Consider the following 24950-nt stretch of genomic DNA (forward strand, 5'->3'; position numbering starts at 1 on the left):
GAAATCCAAACCATAAGAGTGTGACGGTGTAACAAGGTGATATAAGCACCTGGTTACCGTGCCATGTTGTTCCCAACTTCTCCATTACTCTCCTCTCAGAGTCACATAATCATGCCTGCCTACCTGACCATTCTGGAACTCCTGCACAGCCAAGGCCTGGCCTCTGGGCAGACACGGCAAAGTCTAGACCGGAGCAGAGAGCTGGGGCTACAGTACCCTCTTGGGTACCGCTGCTTTACATGGCTGATTAGTTCCTGTTTACCGAGTGTAATGGCCTGCTTGGAAGACAGGGCAGACCTCGATATGAAACCAAGTCTCACTATTAACCAGTGAACTCTTGAGATTTTCACTTAACTTAGTCTTACTTTCCTCAAATATAAAATGGAAAAAATAAGAACAACATTCTCTATCCCATAAGGCTACTGTGAGAACTAGGTGAAGCACGGAAAATGCTTAGCATAAATGATGATGGTGGTAGAAGTATAAAAACCAAAACCAAACCCACTGACGTTGAGTCAATTCTGACTCATAGCAACCCTACAGAACAGAGTAGAACTGCCCCATAGGATGTCCAAGGCTGTAGTCTTTAGGGAGAGCCCTGGTGGAGCAGTGGTTGGGTTTTTTCTCCCATGGAACGGCTGGTGGGTTCAAACCACTGACCTTCTGGTTAGCAGCCAAGCACTTAACCACTGGAGCACCAGGGCTCTTTGGCAGAAGTACAAACAATCATTATTGATGTGGAAACTGGGGCTCAAAAAGGCTAAGTGAGATGCCCAGAATCTCCGCTGTCACTAGCAGGTCCCCTGACTTTCGGTGCTCTTTCCATAGCACTCCACTCAACTTGCAGCCATACACACAACACACTAGACAAAGGAATAAAGAAGTGCTTTGTCTTGTAAATCAAAAGGCTCACAAGCCTGGCGAACAGCAAGGAAAAGGAAAGTACTAGGAGAGGCATGGCGTCGCACGATGCCTCCATTCATCCTTCCCGTCCTTGGGAGCTTCTGAAAAATAACTTGACCCTGATTCCCATTGAGAGCTATCAGTCTAATGTAACTTTTTCTTATAAAGCATATCACTTAAATACAGCCTATAGCAAACATTCTAGTAGTTTGTCCTGGGAGGCATATAAAAATAGTATTAAATCATTTATCAAATAGAAGGTGATCAGCAACAGAAAATTCTACACATAGTAAGCCCAACCTATTGTCGTCGATTCCAACTCATATGACCCTACAGGACAGACTAGAACTGCTCCAGAGGGTCTTCAAGACTGTGAATCCTTACAGAAGTAGATTGTCGTATCTTTCTTCCTCGGAGCAGCTGGTGGGTTCAAACTGCCCACCTTTCAATTAACAGCCGAGTGCTTAACTACTGTGCCACCAGAGCTCCTTACATATAAATCAACCAGTTAAATAGAATGTAATTTCAAACAGGGAGAAGAGACCCTCCAAAGAGGCAGCTGGCATGCATGGAGGGCCCATCACCTCTTGCCCCTGCTCCTTCTCGGACGTGGCCCCAGCCAGCTCCACAGCCTGCTCGCTCTGCACGTTCTCCTCCCCAGTCTGCCCGCAAGAGTCATGCTCTTTCCTCTCTGTAGCCTCGGGCACCTGCTCCTCTGCGTCAGGGTTCTCTCCTTCTTCTTCCTGCTTCTGCGGGGAAATCCAACACAGCTTTAAATGCTGGGGAAAGGGCATGAACTGGGGGCCTGCAGCAAGCTCTGAGGCCTGCAGCAGGCAGCTCCCTACTCACACAGGGCGTTTGGAAGGAGTGGAAACTCAGAACTCCTTGATAGCATCACGAAGTGATAGGGAAGTATCAACAGAGATTCTAGTGAGGACAAGGTAATTCTTCTCCTCATTGTTATTATTTTTACTATAAAACAAACCAGGCATCCCACAATACCTGAGGCTGAAGACCTTGGTCTGCAGGCATGCCATTCTCTAAACCTTCCTTGTTTGCTTTGTTGTCCTTTTCCTCCGGAGACTGCTGCTCCTCCTCTTTCGAGTTTTGTTCAGGATGTTCAGCAGTAGTTTTGTCCTGGTCATCAGCTCCTATGTCCATCTCTTCCTCCCCTTCCACCTTGTCATCTTCAGTGGGGCCTTCCTCAGGCTCGTGCTGACCCTCACCTTCATTCTGTTCAGCCTCAGCTTCCTCATTTATTTCCTCAGCCTCATGATCTGCTTCTTCCATATCCATTGGCTTTTCTTTTATCTCCAAAGGATTCTCTTCTAGATAGATACAACAAAAAGAACGAAAAGAGAATTTTAAAAGCCAATAATATAGTTTCTTAAGCTGGGAGGGAGCTACACAAAGGATTTATTGTTCTCTAAACCAGGGGTTGGCAAACTAAGGCCCATGGTGCAAATCTGGTCCTCTGCTTCTTTCTGTAAATAACATCTTACTAGAACACAGTCATATCCATTTGTTTACATACTGCCTGTGGCTGCTTTCAAAACAGCAGAATCGAGTCGTTGCAACAGAGACCTTATGGCCTGCAAAGCCTAAAATATTCATCCGGCCCTTTGTAGAAAAAATTTGCCCACGTTTGCTTTAAACCATACCATTGAAAAAAACAGATTAAAAAAAAAAAAAGCAATTGTTTAAATGATATACTTCACTAAAAAAACCACCACAACAGAAAAATTTAGACTAAACATAGGAAGTGATAGTCTAATGCTGAATTGTCATTGCGAACAATCAGGCGCATCGTCATGGCACAGAGAAAATATAACCCACAGTTCTACTCTGTCCTACAGGGTCGCTGTGAGTCGGCACCTATCAACACCATTCTGGGTACTTCAGGATCAAAGTCACTTTGTTAAAAAACAATTCTTTAAAATAGTTGCTCCTTAGTTTATTTACACAACAGCTTAAGGTGGATGTTTTTCTAGCACCCAACCCACTGCCATCGAGTCGATTCCGACACAGACAGCTTATTAATACTCTAAGTGGATTTTAATTTTCTTAAGTTTATGCTTGTTTAGTTGTTGAAATTAATTTAGGGTTGATAATGTCCTGTGGAAGTAAATACAGTGACATCAAATTCCAAAATTACATGGTAATGGAATGGTCCATCAGAGGAAACAACCTATACTATTATACTATGTTTAAAAGTAAACCATAGATTCAAAGAGGGAAGGCTGTTCTAAGCATGAGGAAAACCTACATCAAATCATTAACTGAATGGTTCTGGTTAAACAGTAAGCATAGACAAATATTTTTTAGTTACTAAATAATTCAAATAGGAGAAAAAAAATTTATAAAATATGACACCCATATACCCACCTCCTAAATTTAACAGATGTTAACATTTTGCCATGTTTGCATCCTTTCTCTCTCCTCCCTTCCTACCTCAGAGGTCACCATATCCTGAAGTTGTATACTACTCCTTTACATGTTTTTATAGATTTGATGTATCCATAAATAATACATTCTTCCTTGAACTAAATTTTTATATAAATGGTATGTCTTACTTATGCCTTCCCCACACGGTGTTTAAAAAAAAATTTTTTTTTTTAAGAGTTTTTCTTAATATGTAACTTGGAGTCATTGAGCTTAGCAGAGTTAGACTAGCTGAAACTTTTCTGTCTGGTTAACCACCGTGAATGTGGGTCCTCCATTACAGGGGCACCTCCTACAAAATGTTTCCAACTAATACCAGCTGGCAATCCCTAGGAGAGTCACTTGGCTGAAGAATGGGTGACAGAGCCACTAGATTACTGTCGGCCATATGATTCTCTTGGGATTATTCAGTGTCATTCCCCATTATATAATGACTTCATATTTCAGAGAAAACACACAACACCTGTGGTAAGTCAAAGTTAAGGCTAACTGAATCCCTAAAAAAGCCATAACTGGGCCCCATACAAGGCCTGGGAGACACAGGTTGCCCCAAGTTCATGTCAGCCCCCGAGATAGGGCACACTGTAATGGCTGTGGGGAGACTGAGGAGTGTGTGTGATGAGGCACCACCAAGAGACAGCAGTGCCAAACACAGGGATGAAAATGACAGCAGCAAGAGATACCCACTGCTCACTTGAGTCCTGCTCAGTCTAAAAACCACATTATATTTTCTCAACTGGAAATGAGGTGACCAGTCATGATTTTTGACCTGGCCATAACAACTGGGCTAGCTCTCTGACTAGAAATTAGTTACTGCTCATTTTCAGTGAGTTCCAACTGGTCCCTTTAGGTTTCTGAAAGATGCACCTTCTCCATCTTCATTGTCTGTGTCCTCATCGCCATTCTTGTCTTCACTATCCAGGTTCAAGTCATCAGGAAGGTCCAAGGCCTCGGGTTCTGGCAGCTTTTCCTGATTGCCATGGTAAGGGTCCACCTCATTCTCATCATATTCTCTCTTTGTGAAAAAAGAAAACAGGAAAAAAAGACCTTTTTAAAGAAGTAGCATTCAAACACGTACCTCTGAGCAGTTATACTGTGCTGAGCGAATACAATGTCTCTTCTCTAAATCACCAGCACACACTAATATTTTAGTAGTATATTTGACCTTTCATACTATAATTTCAAATTTTACTTTCTATGCAGACTCTCCAATGATCAGAAGTACTCTGTCACTTCATCTCAAGAAAGAAACTGAAGCTTTTGAGAAGAAATGTGAAAACGATCTCAGGTTTTACATTCCAAACTGGGCCATGAGTCCAAATAGCATGAAGACTCTTTTGTCAGTAGCCAACAGTAAGATATTTTACGTCCTGCTAAGGGCCTCTGTTAACACATTCTTTTACGAGGCAATAGAATATCAATCAGTAAATAGGGAAAAAATGTAAATGGGGTCATGGAAGAAACAAACGTTATGATTCACTGGTGGTTTTACTGATGATGTCAACACCCACAATCAGGGAAAACACCACTTCAGGAATATGGAGAAAATACACTGTGGAATCTGCAAGAGGTTGTTCCGTGCCTGGCATCAAAGAGATGGTCTAAATATGTCATAAGCGGTACCATTTTCAAGCACTCAGTGTATTCATGTCAGCTGAAAACAGGAGAAGGCATGGTCTCCACTCAAGGAGCTGGGAGCAGCCCTGCCACGAGGCCCAGTTGCATGAGGCAGGGTTCATATTGTCTTCTGCCTTGAGACACCCAGGAACTGAGCAGGGCAGCAGCCCCAGACCTGAGCCAGGGAAGCAGATCAGTCATTACCTCATCTATTTGTTCGTTAATTTTGTCTTGGCCTTGTCCACCATCGTCAGCTTCTGCTTCTTCTTTTTCTTCCTTCTTATCTGACTGGTTTTTATCTTTTTTTGAATTGCCAGCATCCAAGCTGTCATCTTTGGCAACAAGTTCAGGATCTTCCTAAATGTCAGAGGAAGAAATGACACAAAATCACACTCAATCTGAGAAACTGCTTTCGCATGGGTAGACTCTGCCTAGTTCTGCCTATTTGATCTATTCCATGGAAATATCCAGCTGATGGGGTGCCGTCCATGACCTGGAAAGAACAGTCTCGGTCTGCCCAGACAGCAGCAGTAATGGCAGGCTTATGGACAGTGGGGCGGGCCTGATAATTAGTTGCACCACGCTGGGCTACTGCAGTTTTACACCCAGCCCTGCACTCCCAGATGCTTGGAGCTGGGGGAGTTCAGCAGCCAGTAGCTGAATTGGCTCAGAGTATTTATACTCAGTTTTCTTAACTTCTTTCCTCCACTGCATACAGGATAGCCCCGGTCAGACTACTATTTTAGCTCTGAATACACAGAAGAGAAAAAAAAAATTGTATAGAAAAGGGGAAATGGAAGAGAAAGAGAAATACAAAGACAGAGGGCAAAAAAAAAAAACAAAAAACAAGAGCAGTAAATTACTTCTCAGCAGAAGTAAGTGGTAGTGGTGGGAAGATTACCTCTTCTACAGCCTTACACTTGGAATGAGGGGGACTCTTTTAATTACCTCATCCATTCCTGGTCCTGTTTCTTCAGTTTTACTGTCTTCTTCCTCATCTTCATCATCATCATCATCATCTCCCCAAAATCTCTCATCTAGTTTGTCCGCATCCTCACCATTGAGATCGCCCACTTGTTTGTCCAGGTCTCCGCCCTCACTATCTGATTTCTCATCATCTTCTGAAAAGGCAAGACACTGAGCTTTAATCAGACAGGTTTTAAAGCCCGGTATGTAGGGAAGGACTGAACCCACTCTCTGCAAGTGCCCTGCCTGGAATTTTTTGTGTGTGTGCGTGCATGCGTGCGTGTGCGCGCGCTTTAGGATCATGCAAGATTTTATACACATATTGTTTTGTGATACTGGCTGCAATTCCCACAATGTTAACAGCACACTCCCCATTTCCTCCCCAGGTTCTCAGTGTCCATTCGTCCTGTTCCTGTCTCCTCCTGCCTTCTCATCTTGCTTTTGGACAGGAACTACCCATTTGGTCTCATATATTTGATTGAATTAAGAAGCATGTTCCTCACATGCATTATTTTTTTATAGGCCTGTCTAATCTTTGTCTAAAAAGTGGGCTTCGGGAATGGCTTCAGTTCTGAGTTAACAGAGGGTCTGGGGACCATAGTCTCAGGGGTTCCTCCAGTCTCTGTCAGACCAGTAAGTCTGGTCTTTTTTTGTGAACTTGAATTCTGTTCTAGGTTTTTCTCATGTTCTGTCCGGGGCTCTTTGTTGTAATCCCTGTCAGAGTGGTTGTTGGTGGTAGGCAGGCATCATCTAGCTCTTCTGGGCTCAAGCTGGTGGAGTCTCTGGTTCATGTGGTCAGGGTTTTTTTGCTTGTTTCCACAGAACACTCTAAGGGCAGATGCCTTTACACCTATTGAAGTAGTCTACTGTGTTCTGCAAACTGTTTGGGGGGAAATCCAACTCTGTAATGTGTTTACAGACAGAAAGGAGAGTCTTAGAACAGCTGTTAGGATGTTTAGTTCTGGTGCTGGGGGAATACTCATTATGCAACTTGGCAACCTCACTTGGGTTTAGTTCTGTATCTCTGAAATGACAGAGTTGGACTAGATGATTTCTAAAGTTCTCCCCCCAGCTCCAACATACTGTGCTTCTGTGCTTTTATTGAACATATTAATATCATGCCTATCTCAATCAATATTCTCTTGCTTTTATCTTTACTTAGGTTCTACTTTTCCAAACGTTACTTCCTTACGCTACTTAGGCAGGTGTACATCTTCTATGGAGATCAGCTTTCATTTCTGCAAGATCTTTGCTAAGAATAAGACATTATCCCTCCAATTAAGCTTCGGAAAGAAATCTGGAGTACTGCTAAATTATGATACAAACATATGGCAGATGATTATATGCTTTAAGAAATAATTAAAACAAAAAAACCCCAAAACCAAACCCACTGCCGTCAAGTCATATTCCTACTCAGAGCAACCATACAGGACAGAGTTGAAATGCCCCATATGGTTTCCAAGGAGTGCCTGGTGGATTCAAACTGCCAACCTTCTGGTTAGCAGCCATAGCTCTTAACCACTACGCCAGCAGGGTTTCTTAAAAAATGATAGTCTCAAATAATCTTAATGACAAATAACAATAATATGTTAAATGAAAAGAAGCCAACTACTATATGTGTATATATATGCAATAAATGAAATCTACCAAAATTTATTATTTGGGTGGTAGATCTAAGGGTGACCTATTTCATTTTTGTTCCATATGGCCTACAACAAATGCCTACAACTTTTGTGATGGGGGGGCGGGGGGAGGGGAGAAAGTTGTTTGAAAAAAAAAGGTAACCAAACAATTTGCTTTTGAGTTGAGGGCCCAGCTCTGTTAGTGACTAACTCCTTGCTCTTCCTGGCTCCCCTACTGAGCCACTGCAGCCAGCACATGAGGCAGCCAGAACATGGACCAGTGTCTTGGTTTACTCACAGGAGGAGACTCTTCGATACTAACTATAGCCGTGTGTCTCCGTGGAGATGGCAATGCCTTATGCATATGCTGACTGTGGTTTATCTGCAGTCACGCAGTTATGTAGTTACAATCAACTCATCCCAATAAATTATAGTAGGCTCCTCCTTGGGAACATGTAATAAAATATTTTCTGAATAAAATGTTTATTTTTTCAAAAACAAAAATGAAGTGACAGATAATCTATGCTATTAAATCTCAGACCTTGTTCTTCAAGCTCCCCATCATGCATTTTCCCATCAAAGTCTTCTGACATCTCAATTGCATTATCCTCGCCCTTAATATCAGATTTTGAGTTTGGATCCTCTTTATCCTTTTCTTGACCCTTCTGAAATGTATCTTCCGCCTACATCAAAAAACATTATAAAAAACACAAAAGAACACTCTACTAATGCATATGCCCAATTTAAATACTGAAAAGAAAGTGAAAAGGCAGTTTGGTTCTGTACACTGTTTACATGTTTCATACATGTAAAAACATACCTGCTCTTCATTTTCTATCTGGTCACTCACATCCTTCATGCCCTCGCCTTCTCCAATTCCACCTCCCTCATAGTCGTGGAACTCAGTTGCTCCCTCTCCAGCTGAATCGTCCATGAATTCTTTGGGCAGGCAAAATCCCTTCAAAAAATGGAGTGACCAGTTAGGTACGAAAGCAATAAAAAGAGGGATTTCCTTTCCAGTCCTGCCATAGGAAAAAAAAATCTTTTTCTAGCTGACCATCTTAAATCTAATGGAAGCACAGTAGACCTTTGACATCCTTTTCCTCCTCGGTGATAACAGTTGTTTCCAAGCCTGACATCGGATCTAACATATGAGGTTTTGCCTTGTAGAGGCCTCTGGTGTGTGGTCATTCATCATTTTGCCAAGACAAAAATTTGAATCAAGTATAGTAAAAGGACAGTTTATTTAGAAGCAAGTCATTGAGTGAGGGCAGAACCTCCCAGTGTCTGAATCCCAAAGAGGTTTTATCCTTTATTCACTTCGCAAATTAGTCCTCCTGAGGGCAGAGGAGAAAAGAGCAAGAAGAACATGTAACCAACCCAGAAAGTACACAGCTTGAAATGGACAGAATTGGAAAATTTCATTTTTACTTTAAAAACAGAAGAAAATGTTCTGTAATCCTCCCCAAGTAAAATCATGTTAGTTTTAATTATTAAAAACAAAAAACAAAGCAAAACGACAACCAAAAACACCCTTCCCCAACTCTTGAAGTAAACCTATCACTCTAAGCAGACATAGCATGTTTGGCCTCTGGCTGCTTGTTGCCAAGGCACCTGGCACACTGACAAAAGGCAGGTAGAATGTAGGCACTCCAAGTGAATGATCCTTACCTTCTGGGCAAGCTCCGTAAAGACCTGGGCAAGCACAGAGAGCAGCTTCGCAGTGCTACGGTGAGTTCCCAAAGACATGGTGAGGAAGAAGAGGATGAGGTCCGAGTACCTGGACAGCATTGGCACCAAGTGCACCAACAAGCAGCAGGACTGGCTGAAGACCTAGAGGCAAAACACGACCACCAAGACTGCTAACCTTGCTGAATGGGCACAGGGTTTCCTTCTGGTGTGAAGAGAATGTTCTGGAACTAGACAGTGGTGATGGCTACACAACGTTGTGAATGTACTAAATGTCACTAGTGGTAAATTTTATCTGTATTTACCCTCTACCCACCAACCCCAAAACAAACAAACTAACAAGCAAAAAACCCACTTGCTGAGACTTCTTCCTTGTTCACATAAACCATCACAAAAGTGCACTTCAAGGTCTTGGCCGCAGAAGTCTCATTTACTTAACAAGGGTTTTTGTTCGTTTGCTTAAGTGAAATGTTTATAGGTAAGTTCTACTGGGAAATTAAAGCTGTCACTGGAGTCAATGCTACAGAATACAAAGTACTACAAAATAAGTCCCTTCCCTGGACTTATCATGGAGATGCTGACCTCCTGCTCTGCTGGCTCACTGTGCAGGGAGTGGTGTCTGCAGAGGATGGCTGGTGAGCCTTGGTTAGTGGCAGCAGCATTCACTGTTAACGTCAAACACCCGGGGCTGGTGGCTAGGATATGAACGAATTCTAAGATACTGGATTGTGACCATTTTTGCACCTGTGCATCTTATAGTCATAACCCTTAGCTAGCAAACTCTATGCTTTTCAAAGCCTGACACTGGCATTTTCATGTAAAAGTAGGTCAAATTCTTAGTGATTGTGCCTCAGGCCTCCTGGGAACCATCCACATGGAGCAAGGTGAAGCCCATCCTGCCTTTCTTTGCTCAGCCCACGCTGAACAGCAAGAAGATTGTAAAGAACGGTGGTTAGTTACCATGTGCTTCGCTGCTGTGCCGTCCTCTCCATATGACTTCAGCCTCTCCAACAGCTCTGAGACGGTGGAAATTATTTTCTGCACGTGCAATGTGCCCACATCGGCCCAGAAGTCATCCTCTAGTTTTGATAGATGTCCCAACCGCAGTCTCTCAACAGCTGGTGGCTCTTTAATTCACAGAGAAGAACATCATGAAGAATAACAGAAAATAAACCCTTTCATCTCCATTCATGCTCAGTCATCTATTGCCAGCATCTGTCTTTAAGTATTTAGCCACTGAAATAAAGTGTCCAATAAAAATAAATAAATCAATCAACTATGAAACTGAAGTTTGTCTCATGTCAGACATACCATCGTCTTCTTGTGGTCTTGTCTGTTTAGCGTCCTCCTCTGTTTTCTTACTGTTTGTTTCTGCTAAATTCTGGATGGCACAGAGGATGGCACGGATGGCTGCTTCCATTTGCTCTGAAAAATCTTCTACAAATCCTTCATCCAACATTTGGTTTCCTAGTAAGTAAAATGTGCCCCCCCCCCCAAAAAAAAATACAATCACTTGCTTCGGTGCCTCTGGAAATCAGTAACAATCCATATATAATAATCCTCATTTGTTATTCTAACCAACAGCCACCTATTAAGTAATGACTACGGGTGAGACACTGTCAAACTGTACTCAATACAAAGATGAATGAGACATTCCTTGTCTAGAGAAGTTTACTGTTTTGTGTTAAAAACAATTTTGCCAAAAGAATGCCAAAGATGCTAAAAAATAGTTAAGATGGTGCGTATCCCACTTAGTCTGAACGTTAGCCCTGAGCGTTTTGGTCTATAGAAAGACCGTGACAGACGCTGAGCCCGTGGCTGCTTGCTGACACCTGCCCTACAAAACACGCAGCATGACGGCAGTTGAAGGTACGCTATTCAAACAAATGAAATGAAAAAGAGCTGCGGGTTCCGACCACGCTTCCCTTGACAGACATCTCTAGAAGAAAACATAATGTGTCCTGAGGACAACATAAACTTCAACCTGTAAGTTAACATTCCTAGATAATACAAACTAATGCCCCCTTACTGACTAATAGCCCTTACCTCTGTGGCTACTTGGAATGAGTAGATGCGTCTTCCAGGTAGTAAAGTCAGCTGTGGCTTTATTGATTTCTCCTCTTACGTATTCCAGGCTCTCAACTAATGCCATATGTGGGTCCGTTTGTGCAACCTCCATCCCTGGAAGAATGAACAAGGACTCTAGGCCTTGCAAATAAGCTGACACCTGGGACAGGCAACTCAGCCCAGAAGAGCAAACTTCAAAACCTTTCCTGCAACAACAAAAATGCCACAGCGTTGAAAGGAAGGGATTACAAGACAAAAAACAAAACAAAACAACAAAAAACACCAAAGCTCCCTGTAGCACCTAAAATGCATGCCAGGAAAAACCCATCATATTTGAAGGTTTATAGCTAAAGATATGCCACAAAGCGCTATGCTGGTCCAGTGAACAATGGAGGATTGAAGCACAATTCTTTCCATAACTTCACCCTATTACTAAACTCTAACCAAGCATATCAACAAGGTTTAAAGACAGAGACACACTCACCAGGAATGAAAGAGGGTCTCACAAGACTGCTGCCTAATTTTGTCGACATCGGCTTTCACTGTTTTAATGGTTTTTAGCATCTCTGTTACCCTTGCAGTTGACTGTTGCCAAAGCTGGTCCTGTTTCCGCATCCGGCAACCAGAGGGCAGCTGATTTCCAGGCATTGGGGATGGGTAGGTAAGATCTGATGCGATGAGGTCAGGCACTGCTCTGGAGAGCTGTCCCTTGGTGAGATCTTGTCCTTCTGGGTGGGGAGTGGAAGGCTGGCCCTGTGCCTGGGCATCGTCACAGCCTGGGGCCAGCCCTGCACTGGGGCAGCACTGGAGGAGCCAGGAGAGTTGCTCGAGCAGGATCTGGCTCTGCATGGCCAGGTGCTGCAGCCTCTCTGTCCACTGCTGCATGCTGTCCTGAGGGGGGAAGGCCATGGGGTAGACGGGGGGCCCCGTCAGCCTGCCGTGAATCTCCTGCACACAACTGAGGAGGTTCCTGTGCAGAGAAACCCATTGAGAAAACACAATAGTAAATTAGTTTGTATACTGCTCAGCCAAGCATGGGCTTCTACCCCTAATCAAGAAGGGAAGATGCCCCGGATAGGTAAGAGGTCTTTTAAAATGCCTCCCAAAGTTGGTAAATATACCCATCAGTCTTTCAAGAAAGATTAAAGCTCACTGCTTCTTACCTAAGACCTACCACACTCTCATATCCAACATACTCACGCCACTGCAGTGACTTCAATCATGATTTAAAAAAAAAAAAGGATCTAATAAATGTATTGTACCTTGCTAAACTCTAATGAATGGAGCAGACAATAGCTGAAGCCAAAGCAATTACAGTCTGGAAATACCATCTCTCAGCCAAGAATCCACTTAACAGATAATGAAACCCCTCCTAACTGTCTTAATCTTTTAAGTATCTGTTTCCACTGATGGATATCATGTACGGCTCAGCAAACTGCTACTCTGTGATCCAAAAAGCCAAACAAACAGAAACAGACTCAAATTTGAACTGTGCCACAGAGACTGGGATGTCCCAACACCATGCACAACCCCACCTATCAGCCCACACAGACTTTCAGCAACAAGTGTCCTCTTTCCAGACCCAGGTATAGCTCAGCCGTGACAATTTACTGTCTTACTTAGGGCTGAACTTATTCCTCAGGCCCCATTCTCCCAGGAGTCATTGCCAAGGTAGGGGTGCAGGAACATATCACCATAGGCTTTTCTCACTGGGACACAGAACACTCACCACCAAAAGCAAGGGACAGAGCCAACGGAAACCCACTGCCCAAACACCACCTGCCTCTTGAGGCAACAGATGTCATCTCATGGTTCCCTGCTTCAGGTGTAGCAACTCTGAGCTGACTTACACAATTCTTCCTTGTTCGTGTCACAAACCCAACCAGTCGGCAGATACCTGAGGATGATCCACTGCTCAGTCAGTGTGGTCAGGGAGCGCCGCTGTCGGATAAGCATCTTCATCAAATGGGCTGAGAACCCTTTACACCGCTCAACATTGCCCAAGCCCACCTCCTGGAATGGGGGAAAGGAAAAGCAAACTGTAGGTGCTGCCAGCAAACACTACCCACGGAGACACGCTAGAAAGCTGTTTCATGGAATGCTCCTGAGCAGATGAGCCCCTTGTTGACATGAGCTTCAGATGTGCTGTGTCTAGAAGTGACATACTCATCTCTTTAAGCAGTGGTTATCAAATTATGCTGCCATAGATCATTGATATTCCATGAACAGAGACTAGGTTTAATTACCAAAACTGGGTATTAGTGGACTTTCCTGAATTTACAGGGTAAAAAGATTTGTAGATGGCATTTTCTCATTTGAAGTTTTTCTCCCATAATTTTTCTTAAACATTCGGTCCTAGTGGAAAGTGTGCATAGAGGAATTTAATATAAGATGCTGTGTGATATTGTGCAAAATTACACTGACTTATATTCTAAGTTTAACGGTGTTCTGCAAAAAGCAATGATTTCCAGTAATGGGATACTATCACCTAACAAGGTCTGAGAATCCTGCCCTGGGATGAACTGAACTACAATTCAGAGGTTATAGCATTCTACCTTGACAGGGGTTGCTAGGGCCGCATTGAGCCTGGCGTGCCGTGCAAGAGATCGATAAAAATACTTTTGGCACCCATCCCACGAAGATGAGATTTCCGTCAGCAGCCTGGAAAAGAAATCAACATGATTTACTTAATTCAAACTACAACCTCCCACCCCAGATCTTGAAGATTCAGAGGCTCGTATATTTGGCCACAACCAAAAGCCAAGAGTCTACAGATTTATTTCTTTGAGGACTTAGTCAGGCACTCATTAATCCTTTACACAGAGGATGTACTGCACACTTAGCACTGGAAATACAGTGAAGAAATAAATTACGATACCAATGTGGTTTCCTTAATTAAAACTTCATAACCATCTTGGCAGTGGAAACTAGGGATCATAAATTCTGATGCCTACAGGGGTCGGGCAGACAGCATAAATGATTAAGAACAGCCACATACGAAATGATAAATGGCCGTGACACCTGACCTCAATATGGGGGAAGCAAGAAGGGCTGCTGAGGACTACAGTGAATGAGAGAGTGTGTGCCTTGTTGACAGGAAGGAGCTGCTACTCAGCTATAGCAATTTTGACCAAATGGGAATGAGAGCTCACTTGGCCAAATTTTCCAAAAAAAAAGGAAATCCAGAATTTTATGTAAAATCTCTCCTTTTTACAATGTTGCACCAAATTCAGATTTAAAATGCTGATAGGGACTTCTAAGGCAAAAACGAAACATACACACACACAAATATTTGCTGTACTTAGCTCACACAAGCCATCATTTACAATCTCTTCTGTGAACACTAACAAAAAGGTAGGTCCATCTGTCTCAAAGGTTTAAGGGTGCTCAAATTCAAAACTGCATTGGACGTTATAAGGGATGTAGTCAGAGCAGCCAAGAATGTGGCCATTCTCTCACAGTTTCATCTGTACATTCAAAGGAAATGAGTAGGTCTCAGAGAAATCAAAGGATGAAGAAAACAATGGAGGATGAGGAGGAAAGGGAAAGGGAAGAAGAATAAAATCAACACTTACTGAATGGTCACCCAGTGCCAAGTCCTGAGCCAGGCACTTTTTGAAATATTATCTTAATCTTTACAATGCAGTGAAAGAGCTACTGCTATCCACATTTTGACAAATGAGGACACAGAGGCTTAAGTGACTTGCTCTACGTATACTTTAAAACACAAACCTAGAGTCAGCCTCCTGAGTGTTGCTGACTATAGACAACGTGCTCCGGAGATCTAATGGGTGAAGATGAAGCATCTCTTGGGGGTTTTTCGAACGAGCCCAGGCAAGACCTTTGCGATATGACAAACCTAGGAAATAAACAGCCATTAGTTTAAGGAAAGGAGCCCTGGTAGCACAGTGGCTAAGTTCTTGGCTGCTAACCAAAAGGTAGGTGGTTCAAACCCACCAGCCGCTTAACAGGAGAAAGATGTGGCCGTCTGCTTCCATAAAGATGCCTTAGAAACCCCACGGAGCAGTTCTACTCTGTCCTATAGGGTCTCTATAAGCTGGAATTGACTCAATGTAATGGGTTTGGTGCTTTTCTTTTTTTAGTTTAAGGAAAGAGGCTAGAATGGATGTCTTCCACCCATGCCCTCAACTTAAATTCCTTACAACAGCATCCCTGCGGGCTTGCTAGAAATTCACTCTCAGGTCCCACCTACTCCTATTGAAACAGAATCTGCATCTGCATTTTAACGAGCGTTCTTTTCTATGTTACATTAGGGGGTGGGTGCCATAAAGCATACCGTGATGAAAATAAAAACACAGATTCTAAGAAAGCAAATTATAAAACTGTGAAACTACGTGGGGATCGTAAATGGCTTATGTGTTTTATGCATGCATGACTGGAACTCTTGGGATGGCATTTCAAAATCTTGCCTGCTTTTTTGACAATGGATTCATAGATATGACATTAAAAGCACAAGCAACAAACGACAAAACAGATAAATGCGACTTCATCAAAATTTAAAAGACTTTTTTATGTACCTATGAAAACTCTGGTGGCGTAGTGGTTAAGCGCTACAGCTGCTAACAAAAGGTCAGCAGTTCGAATCCACCAGGCACTCCTTGGAAACTCTACGGGGCAGTTCTACCCTGTCCTATAGGGTTGCTATGAGTCAGAATCGATTCGACGGCAATGGGTTTGATTTTGTTTTTATTGTGTGTGTATCAAAGAATTTTATCAAGAAGTAAAGAAACAGCCACCCCGTCTGGAGCAAGGGACAGTGAAGAAAATAGAAGACAGAAGGAAAAGATTAGTCCAAAGGACTAATGGACCACACTACCCCAGCCTCCACCAGACTGAGTCCAGCACAACTAGATGGCGCCCAGCTACCACCACCACCTGCTCTGACAGGGATCACAATAGAGGGTCCCAGACAGAGCTGGAGAAAAATGAAGAACAAAACTCGAACTCTCACACACACATAAAAAGACCAGACTTGCTGGTCAAACAGAGACTGGAGAAATCTCCAGAGTATGGCCCCTGACACCCTTTTAGCTCAGTACTGAAGTCACTCCTGATGTTCACCCTTCAGCCAAAGATTAGGCAGACCCATAAAACGAGATTAAATGGGCACACTAGCCCAGAAGCAAGGACGAGAAGGTGGGAGGGGACAGGCAAGCTGGTAAGGGGGAGCCCAAGGGTGAGTAGGGGAGAGTCTCAACACATCGTGGGGCTGGCAACCAATGTCACAAAACAATATGTGTATTAATTGTTTAATGAGAAGCTAATTTGCTCTGTAAACTTTCATCTAAAACACAATTAAAAAAAAAAAAAAAGACAAAGAATGCAAAACAGCCAGAACATGAAAAAGAAAAAATCACTGGTCACCTTTGGAAACTACTAGGGTACCAATCTAATTATTTTGGAAATAATAAAAACAATCAACCGCAAAAAAGAAAGTAAGTAAAGAAACAACCTAGAGAATGAGGGAAAATATCCGGGTACTATATATCTGGTAGGGAACCCTGGCGGCATAGTGGTTAAGTGCTATGCCTGCTAACCAAAGTGTTGGCAGTTTAAATCCGCCAGGCGCTCCTTGGAAACTCTATGGGGCAGTTCTACTCTGTCCTACGGGGTGGCTATGAGTTGGAATTGACTCAATGGCACTGGGTTTTATATATCTGGTAAGGGTTTAGTATTCAGAATACATAAGGAACTCCCACAACTCAACAACAGAAAGATAACCCAATCAAAAAATGAACAAAAGACTTGAATAAATATTTTGCCAAAGATAAACAAATGCCAGTCTAATAGACTGGATTGTGTCCTCCCAAAATGTGTCAACTTGGTTAGTCATGATTCCCAGTATTGTGTGGTTGTCCTCCATTTTGTGATTGTAATTTCATGTTAAAGAGGATTAGAGTAGGGTTGTAAAAACACCCTTACCCAGGTCACATCCCTGAACCAATGTAAAGAGAGTTTCCCTGGGGTACGGCGTGCACCACCTTTTATCTTTCAAGAAATAAAAAGGAAAGTGAGAAGGGCGGGGGGCGGGGGGTGGGGGGGGAACCTCACACCACCAAGAAAACAGTGGCAGTTGTAGAGCGTGTCCTTTGAACCTGAAATTCCTGTGCTGAGATGGTCCCAGACCTAGGGAAGACTGATGACAAGGACTCTCCTCCAGAGCCGACAGAGCCCTGCAGCCGGCGTCCTGAATTAGGACTTGTAACCTACTAGACTGTAAGAGAATAAACTTCTGTGTTAAAGCCATCTATTTGTGGTATTTCTGCTATAGCAGCACTAGACGATTGCGACAGCCAGTAAGCACATGAAAAGATGCTCAACTTCATCAGGGAAATGCAAATCAAAATCATAGTGAGATACTACTTCACATCTACTAGGATAGCTATTATCAGAAAAATGGAAAAGAACAAATGTTGGCCAGGATGTGGAGAAACTGAAACCCTCCTGCATTGCTGACAGGAACGTAAAACATTCAGTTGTTCTGCAAAAGTTTGGCGGTTCCTCAAAAAATTAAACCTGGAATTACCATAAAAAAAAATTACCATATGACCCAGTAATTTCACTCCTGGTTCTAAATCCAAAAGACTTGAAAGCAGGGACTCAAACAGATAACTTTTCACCAATGTTCACTGCAGCATTATTCACAATAACCAAAAGGTAGAAACAACCCAAGTGTCCATCAAGAGATAAACGGATAAAGAAAATGTGGTATAGCCATATAATGGACTATTATTCCACCATAAAGAGAAATGAAGTTTTGATATATGATATGACATGGATGAACCTTGAAAACATTATGCTAAGTGGAATAAGTCAGACACAGAAGGACAAGTATCATATGATTCCATTTATATAAAATGTCCACAACAGGCAAATACAGAAATCAAAGTTTATTAGTGGCTACCAGTGGCGGTTGGGAGGGGAAACTGGGGAGTCATTGCTTAAGGGGTACTGAATTTCTGTTAAGAATGATGGAAAAAAAAAAAAAATTGGAAATGGACAGTGGTGATAGTTACACAACATAGTCAGTGTAATTAATGTCACTGAATTGTACACGTAAAAATGGTCGAAAAGGCAAATGTTTAGTTATATATATTTTCCCACAATAAAATTTTAAAAACAACAAAAACCCTTGCTGCCACCTTCTGTTTTGAAGCAGGGCCTTACCTGTGTGTGCGAGGTGTTTGAAGAGCTCTGATAAAGCTCGCTGCTTCTGCCTGAGAATGTGCTTGGCCTCTGAATGTCGCTTCTCCTTCTCAGACCAAGGCTCCACCTCTAAGCTCTGCAGCTCACGCACAGAGGAAATGACCTCACCTACAGGGGAAACACAGAAACACCAGGGGCTTATTAATGTTGTATCACCCAAGACTGGGGACCCTGTGAGGAACAAGCACCACGCATCATTTATCTTTCTATCTCGGGCACTTCACACAGGCCCTGACACTTGGTAAAGTGTTTCAACTCAAGGATCAAGATGCACGGAAATAGAAAAATAAAATCACATGGGATTCCAGGCCTCTTGACAATAAACAACTCAAATAAAAGTAGGTGTTCTTTTCCACTTAGGGGTTTTATTTATAATCAATCAAGCAAAAAGAATTCATCCAGCACCAACAATGTACAGTGTATTATACTAGGAACTGCTGCTCTTAGCTTTCTACCTGAAGTAATTTTCTGGTGAATATGTATTGAGTTCCTACACTGTACCCAGTACTAGGTAGATGCTCTTTTAATCTACACAAATCCAGAAGCACTTGCTTGTAGCCCCATTTTAGAGACTGTAAATTCTAGTCACTTTCTAAAGGCATTTCAGCTAAAGAGTGGATGAGCCAAGACTTGATCCACTGCCTAACTGTCATGCTGCCTTCCTAAGTACACACGGGGCCTACAGAAAAAGGGTGCAGCCCACCTACCCCAGGAAGTCACTGGATGAGAGCCAGCACACCGCTGCACCAAGCACTGACGCTCTGGGAGGGTGAAAAGAGAACATGCTCTACTTTGCACAGAGCGTGTCCCCTTTCCACAGGGGATCCTGTATTCCATTTACCCTCATCATCAGACTCAGGCAGGCAGGTGACCTTGAACAATGGATAATCAGGCTGCTACTCTAACAAGTTTTAAAACTAAAGAGCACCCTGAGATCAGATTAGCTTTCTTAAAGGAAGACCAGCCTCCCTGTGAGGATGGAAAGGGGCGTCAAGGGCCCAAACAGCCTATCAGGCTCTAGCTTCCCTTCCTTAGCCATTGCTATGTTACCTACAGGGCAGGTCTTGGCTCTCGTCTTTCCTGAGCTGAGACAGCCAGAAATATGAAACTGCTAAAGCAAAGGAAGCAAGAAGAGGTCTGTGAGTGAATCTTCTATTTCCATTAACTCAAGGGCAACAACATTTTGAGAGGTGGGGACAGCTTAGAGGCTCTGGGAGAGCCATCTCTTTGCCCCTTTACCCACGTCCTCAACCAATAATAGCATGAACAGGACTGTTGTAGAAAACGGCATAATATACACCAGTTTACAGGAGAAAGGACAAAATGAAAATTATGATGACAATTTGTGTAGTCTCAGTTGTGTCCTGTCTGGGTTCTACTAGTTTCCAGCCCACTTGTTTATTCAATTAATTTATTCAGGTGTCAAAAAAAGGACATACAGAACACATTCCCATCTTCCAGGGCCACCCTTGCCCTGGCTGCTGGCACTCACCTGTGAACTGATCGAGGCCCTCCACTAGGTGTGGCAGGGGACTCTCCTTCATGAATGTCAGGCATATCTTCTTCATTCGCTGTGTGAGCTTCGGCAAGCGACTCAGAAGTTCCCCCTCCAAGGGAAAAGGAGCAACACCCTGACATAGTACTGGAATTGTGGCCTATGAGACACAAAACAGGTTAATCTCACTGCCAAGAACAACACTGACCTCTAACCTTCTAATTTAATTTAAATGCTGTGCCCCACACACCCAACTCAGCAAACATTAAATTCCTTTATCACTATCTCTGAAGTTTCATGAGTACAAATGTAGTGTTACTAAAATTAAAATAGGCATATACCGTGGATATTTAGCAAATTGTATTGCTCCTTTGTATGAGGTCACCGCAGTGGAAGGACACTCCTCCCAGCCCCCAGCCCTGGACAATTCTTTCTATGCTGGTCATGAGGAAACCTCCGTTCTGATCTATGAACACCGCAGGATGAATAATGTAACTGCTGCCCTTAAGATGCTGAGTTGCACTATGTTTCTCAAAACCACAAGGAGAAATAAATCAATCTTCTACCTCCTCCTACCCTCCAGTTCCAGATTAACATTTCAAATATTAGGAGCCCAGATACCAGATAAAGGAAAGACCTTTCATTCATCAGGGACATATTTTCATTATTTTTTGTCCTGAAAACCAAAACCCATTGCCATTGTGTTAATTCCGACTTATAGGAACCCAATAGGACATATTAGAACCGCCCCACAGGGTTTCCAAAAAGTGGCTGGTGGATTTAACTGCTGACTTTTTGGTTAGCAGCCAAACTCTTAGCCACTGAGCCACTGTCATCAATAACAAACCAAAATTTTTGATCAGCATGATAAATACAGTTAAAAGAAAACAACCTTGGCTATATACTACATGCTCAATTTTTACTATGCCTTCTGAACTACTGCAATATTAAAAGCAGCTTAAGGACCTCCATTACTCTCTCTGTGGACCCCAGGTTGGGGAGCTCAGTTAGAAGGCAAAGGGATTACTCCCTTGAGCAGTGGTCCTCAACCCTGGGGCTCCCAACACCCAAGCACATGTAGCAGGAGTGCCCCTCCTGTAACAGACCTGCTCACCTAAGGTCTCTCTGGCTTTCAAATTTTCAGGAATTTTGTAAGTCAACTCGTATCTGCTGGTGCTTGGAATTGGACATGCTGGGCATGTTTACACCACAGTAATGAGCAAAGACTACAAACCAGCACACCAATGCACACATCCACCCTCTGTGGAGCCCAAAGGCAGGTTCTAATCTCCCTCACAGGTAGATAAAATGTTCACAGGTAAGCACAAAGGTTATTTCCCATAGTCTAGGGTTAAACTTCCAGTGTGAAGGCTGATGCTTTTTTGCCTTATTCTGCAGTGGGGTCAGGCAAACAAATAAACGCTATATATGTGCAAAAAGCAAGATGTCAAAGGCGTTTCCTTGCCTAGTTCAAAAGAGACCCCTTAGACATAAAATGTAGGTTCCATCTGTCTGGCTTAGGAATAGCATGCACTATTCCATGAGCTAGTACCTGTCCAGCTGCCGGCCGGGCTAACAAGGTCTCCCTCACTGCCCTGTTCAGACTTTGAATGGGAGATGGGTCACTCAAGGCTGCATCTGTTGGCCCACGCAAAAAGTCAGACTGTTCTTCTTTGTCACTCTCCACCAAGGATGACCGGCAAGGTTCACTCAGCACAGCTTCAAATTTTTTCATGAATTTAAAGAGGGTCCTGACCCCAGGTAACGACAGAGATGAGAAGAAAAAATTGAATGCAAAGTGAGGAAATACACAAGTACATTATAATGCATACACATATACAATCTTGCCTGTTTTTTTTTTTTTTTAAAAAAACAAAGGTATGGCACAAATTGTCATCCTCCTTTTATAGATGAAACTAAAGTGATGAACAGTGGGGTCATTTTGCTCAAGGTAAAACGGATGGTTGGTGCCGAAGCCTTGGCCCTTCTAAAGCATGCGGCCTGCTTTTTCTGAAGGTAAATCAATTTCTCTTGTAGGCACAGACTTTGCTTTGGGTAGCAGGGGCTGGTGTCAGACGATCATACCAAAACAACCTAGTGTTTTTCAGAAGCTCAAGGCAGCGCTAAGCCAGGCCATTATGGCAGTGTAGTCTTGCTGTCTACCACTCAGAATCCTGAGCTTCAGTCACCCCCATTTCAGGATATGAATTACCTGTGTGTCTTTTCCACAGACTGTTTAATGGACCAGAAGCTGACATCATTCCACTTGGATATCTTAACAAATTCCTGGAAGATAAACGAAGCTCAAAGAATAGCTTTATACAGCTAGTGTGACTGTTTCTTTCTAGATCTGCTTGCCAAAGATCAGAGCCCACTCCATCCCCAAACACACGACTGTGTGTCTGTGAACAAGTAAAGTCTAAAAAAGAAACCACGTGATTGTCTCAAAAGCGTAAAGTGCTGCTACCATAGGCCACCTGATATGGACCTGATGCTGGAACCCCCAAGTAAGTCATGTGCCACACTGACCTAAAGAATTGAACAAGAAAGGGCCCTCTTTACCCTGGGTACCTCAATGGCACAGGGACCCCCACTCCAGGGCAGACCTCTGAGGTGAAAGATGCAGCTTGGGAGGGAGCAGTAAGAGACTTCTCGAGGCCATCCCCTTGAGGAGCCTGGAAAGCCCATCAGCAGAGAGGTAGGAGCCACTCCACCAAGCCCTAACACACTTGGCTGGGTTAGCAATGAAGCCAATACCACGAAACGTAAATCTTAGATCCTACTTGGCAGTGCTCCCTCCATTCCCTTTAGCCCCTTTCTCACTGTGTTTAAAAAAAAAACACGTCTCATTACTAAATAGGTAAAAGAGCAGAAGTAAATAAAAAGCATTTGCTGATTCTTATTCTCCAAAGAGTGAACATGACAGCTGTTCGTCTTACTTTAAGTTCTTTTTCTAGGGGGGAACGAAGTTCCACAATTTTGGCCTGGACCCGGTCAAAGAATTGCTTGTAATAATGGTACAAATTCCACAGAACACTGCAAAGTGAATCTGGAAGAAATGAAAAGGAAACAAACATACCACACTTGCTGCATGTGCTAGTGGCCCCAGCTGTGGGCTTCACAGTTCAGCGATGATCCTCCCTCACTACTCTTTAGGCTACGAGGTTACGGCACGTTCCACAGGCAGACCATGCAGCAGTCTATCAGGCAACGTCTGTAGTTGCCAGACATGCAGGCTATCAATGCTACCATATTTTTCATTTCAGCTTGTAGGAAATTTTTTTTGTTGCACTTCTGTTTTTAAAGATGATGTACTCAAAGGCTCTGCCAAGATCACAATTTTAAGCTCCCTGAATCTACTGTAAAAATAAAAATCAGCAGAAACAAGCCTGTTTTAAAAGATGACATATTAAGAGGTTTCCCTCAGCTGTTCATTCATGAGCAATCTATACTGATTTTACAGTGTGTCTTATCCAAATTGCTGTAGTCAGAGACGGTAAAGAAGTAGACACAGTTTTATGTGCAGTTATTTGGTATGTGGCGGGACCCTCAACAGATCAAAAAACCTAAAAACGGCCTGGATCAAGCCAGAAGCTTAGCAGAACTTATACACTGTCTAGACAGAAACACATGCTGCCTCGACATGCCAGTTCCTGAGATCTTCATCCATTAATTTCCCTCTGCCAGCGTTCACTAGTCAGGGCTTCATCTATAACCAGTCTGTGCTTTCCTCTACATGTTCTTCTCTATATCAATATGAATCCCCTTTAAGTAAAAAGTGACTAAAACTGTCCTGTTTAAAACCTGGTGTGCAACAAGATACCTGTCTCATGTGGAAAACTCAAAACCTGGGCCATCTGAATAGTGCAAAGTGTAAAAACAAAGACAAAGAAAAAATATCCTCACCCTTTCCTTCAACTTGTGGCATCAGCAAGACATGGCAATGGAAAACCAGTAACATCTGAAGACGAACATGGAATTCGCCCAGGGAGGATCCTTCGATAAATGCTTGTAATGTGCTGACCAGCAACATCAGGGTCATTTGCTTGTCATCTTTAGAGATTCAAACAGGAAAACTTAAGTTTGCCATTAACCATTACTCCCTATTCATAATGTGTATGCAGTCTATTATGGGGAAAAATGAGAGTGGCTGTCCAGCAGAGACTACAGTTAATGTGGGCTTTAAAGCAAGAGCCACAGCTAAGTTTCAAGCTAATTTAAAACCATCAGCTTCACCCAGGGTATGCGTTAAACATACTCACAACAAATTACAAAACTAAATTATGAGGTGTTTGTTGTGAGCATGAAATGAAACCTTTTTACTCAAGTATTAACTACTACCTACCATGAAGGCAACTTTCAGTTAGATTTGTCTCATGGACAGAGAACACAAAGAAACCTTATCTTATGACTGATTCTCTAGACTTTGGACAAGTCACTCAAAGCTCTCCGGCCTCAGTTATTCTCTCATGAAAAAACAAACTACACTGCTTTATTGGCTGACCTCTCAGGAATACCATGAAGTCACAGGCGGCATCTTTCATGCCTACATGAATGCAATGGGAACAGGAGAAATGGCCCAGGTAAAGCAGCACTCCCCATTTAGCTTATTGTTAGCTGCCATTGAGTCACCCCCAACTCATGGAAACACCATGCACGGCAGAACGAAACGCTGCCCAGTCCTGTGCCATTCCATGACTGTGGATCAGGCGGTTATAAACCCTAAGGTTTTCATTGGCTCGTTTTCTGAAATGGATCGTCAGGCCCTTCTTCCTAGTTCGTATTAGTCTGGAAGCTCCACTGAAACCTCTTCAGTACCACAGCAACACGAAATAACAGATGGGTAGTGGCTGTGCATGAGATGCATTGGTCGGGAATTGAACCCCAGTCTCCGGCACAGTAGGTAAAATTCTACCACTGAA

At 43.0% G+C, this 24950-nt stretch overlaps 1 protein-coding gene across 4 annotated transcripts in view; it reads right to left on the reverse strand.

The window, feature by feature from the left end:
- Nucleotides 1-24950, reverse strand: part of MDN1 (midasin AAA ATPase 1) — a 180378-nt gene that overhangs the window by 17078 nt on the left and 138350 nt on the right. For 2 of the 4 annotated variants that reach the window (XM_010602811.3, XM_023543791.2), the window contains 21 exons: nt 23935-24081; nt 22968-23077; nt 22241-22314; nt 21581-21779; nt 20026-20188; nt 18495-18641; nt 15039-15165; nt 13862-13967; nt 13204-13319; nt 11791-12276; nt 11286-11512; nt 10551-10706; nt 10200-10366; nt 9222-9383; nt 8371-8508; nt 8092-8233; nt 5911-6083; nt 5167-5319; nt 4213-4360; nt 1906-2231; nt 1488-1652 (listed from right to left, as the gene is read on the reverse strand). In XM_010602811.3, the coding sequence (XP_010601113.2) occupies nt 1488-1652; nt 1906-2231; nt 4213-4360; nt 5167-5319; nt 5911-6083; nt 8092-8233; nt 8371-8508; nt 9222-9383; nt 10200-10366; nt 10551-10706; nt 11286-11512; nt 11791-12276; nt 13204-13319; nt 13862-13967; nt 15039-15165; nt 18495-18641; nt 20026-20188; nt 21581-21779; nt 22241-22314; nt 22968-23077; nt 23935-24081 (3632 nt within the window). Of the gene's footprint in view, nt 1-123; nt 276-1487; nt 1653-1905; nt 2232-4212; nt 4361-5166; nt 5320-5910; nt 6084-8091; nt 8234-8370; nt 8509-9221; nt 9384-10199; nt 10367-10550; nt 10707-11285; nt 11513-11790; nt 12277-13203; nt 13320-13861; nt 13968-15038; nt 15166-18494; nt 18642-20025; nt 20189-21580; nt 21780-22240; nt 22315-22967; nt 23078-23934; nt 24082-24950 lie in introns of those variants that run through there. The other 2 variants (XM_023543794.2, XR_002784801.2) reach the window with 2 other exon arrangements.

The sequence above is a fragment of the Loxodonta africana genome, chromosome 1, assembly GCF_030014295.1.
Source record: "Loxodonta africana isolate mLoxAfr1 chromosome 1, mLoxAfr1.hap2, whole genome shotgun sequence".
Taxonomy (NCBI): domain Eukaryota; kingdom Metazoa; phylum Chordata; class Mammalia; order Proboscidea; family Elephantidae; genus Loxodonta; species Loxodonta africana.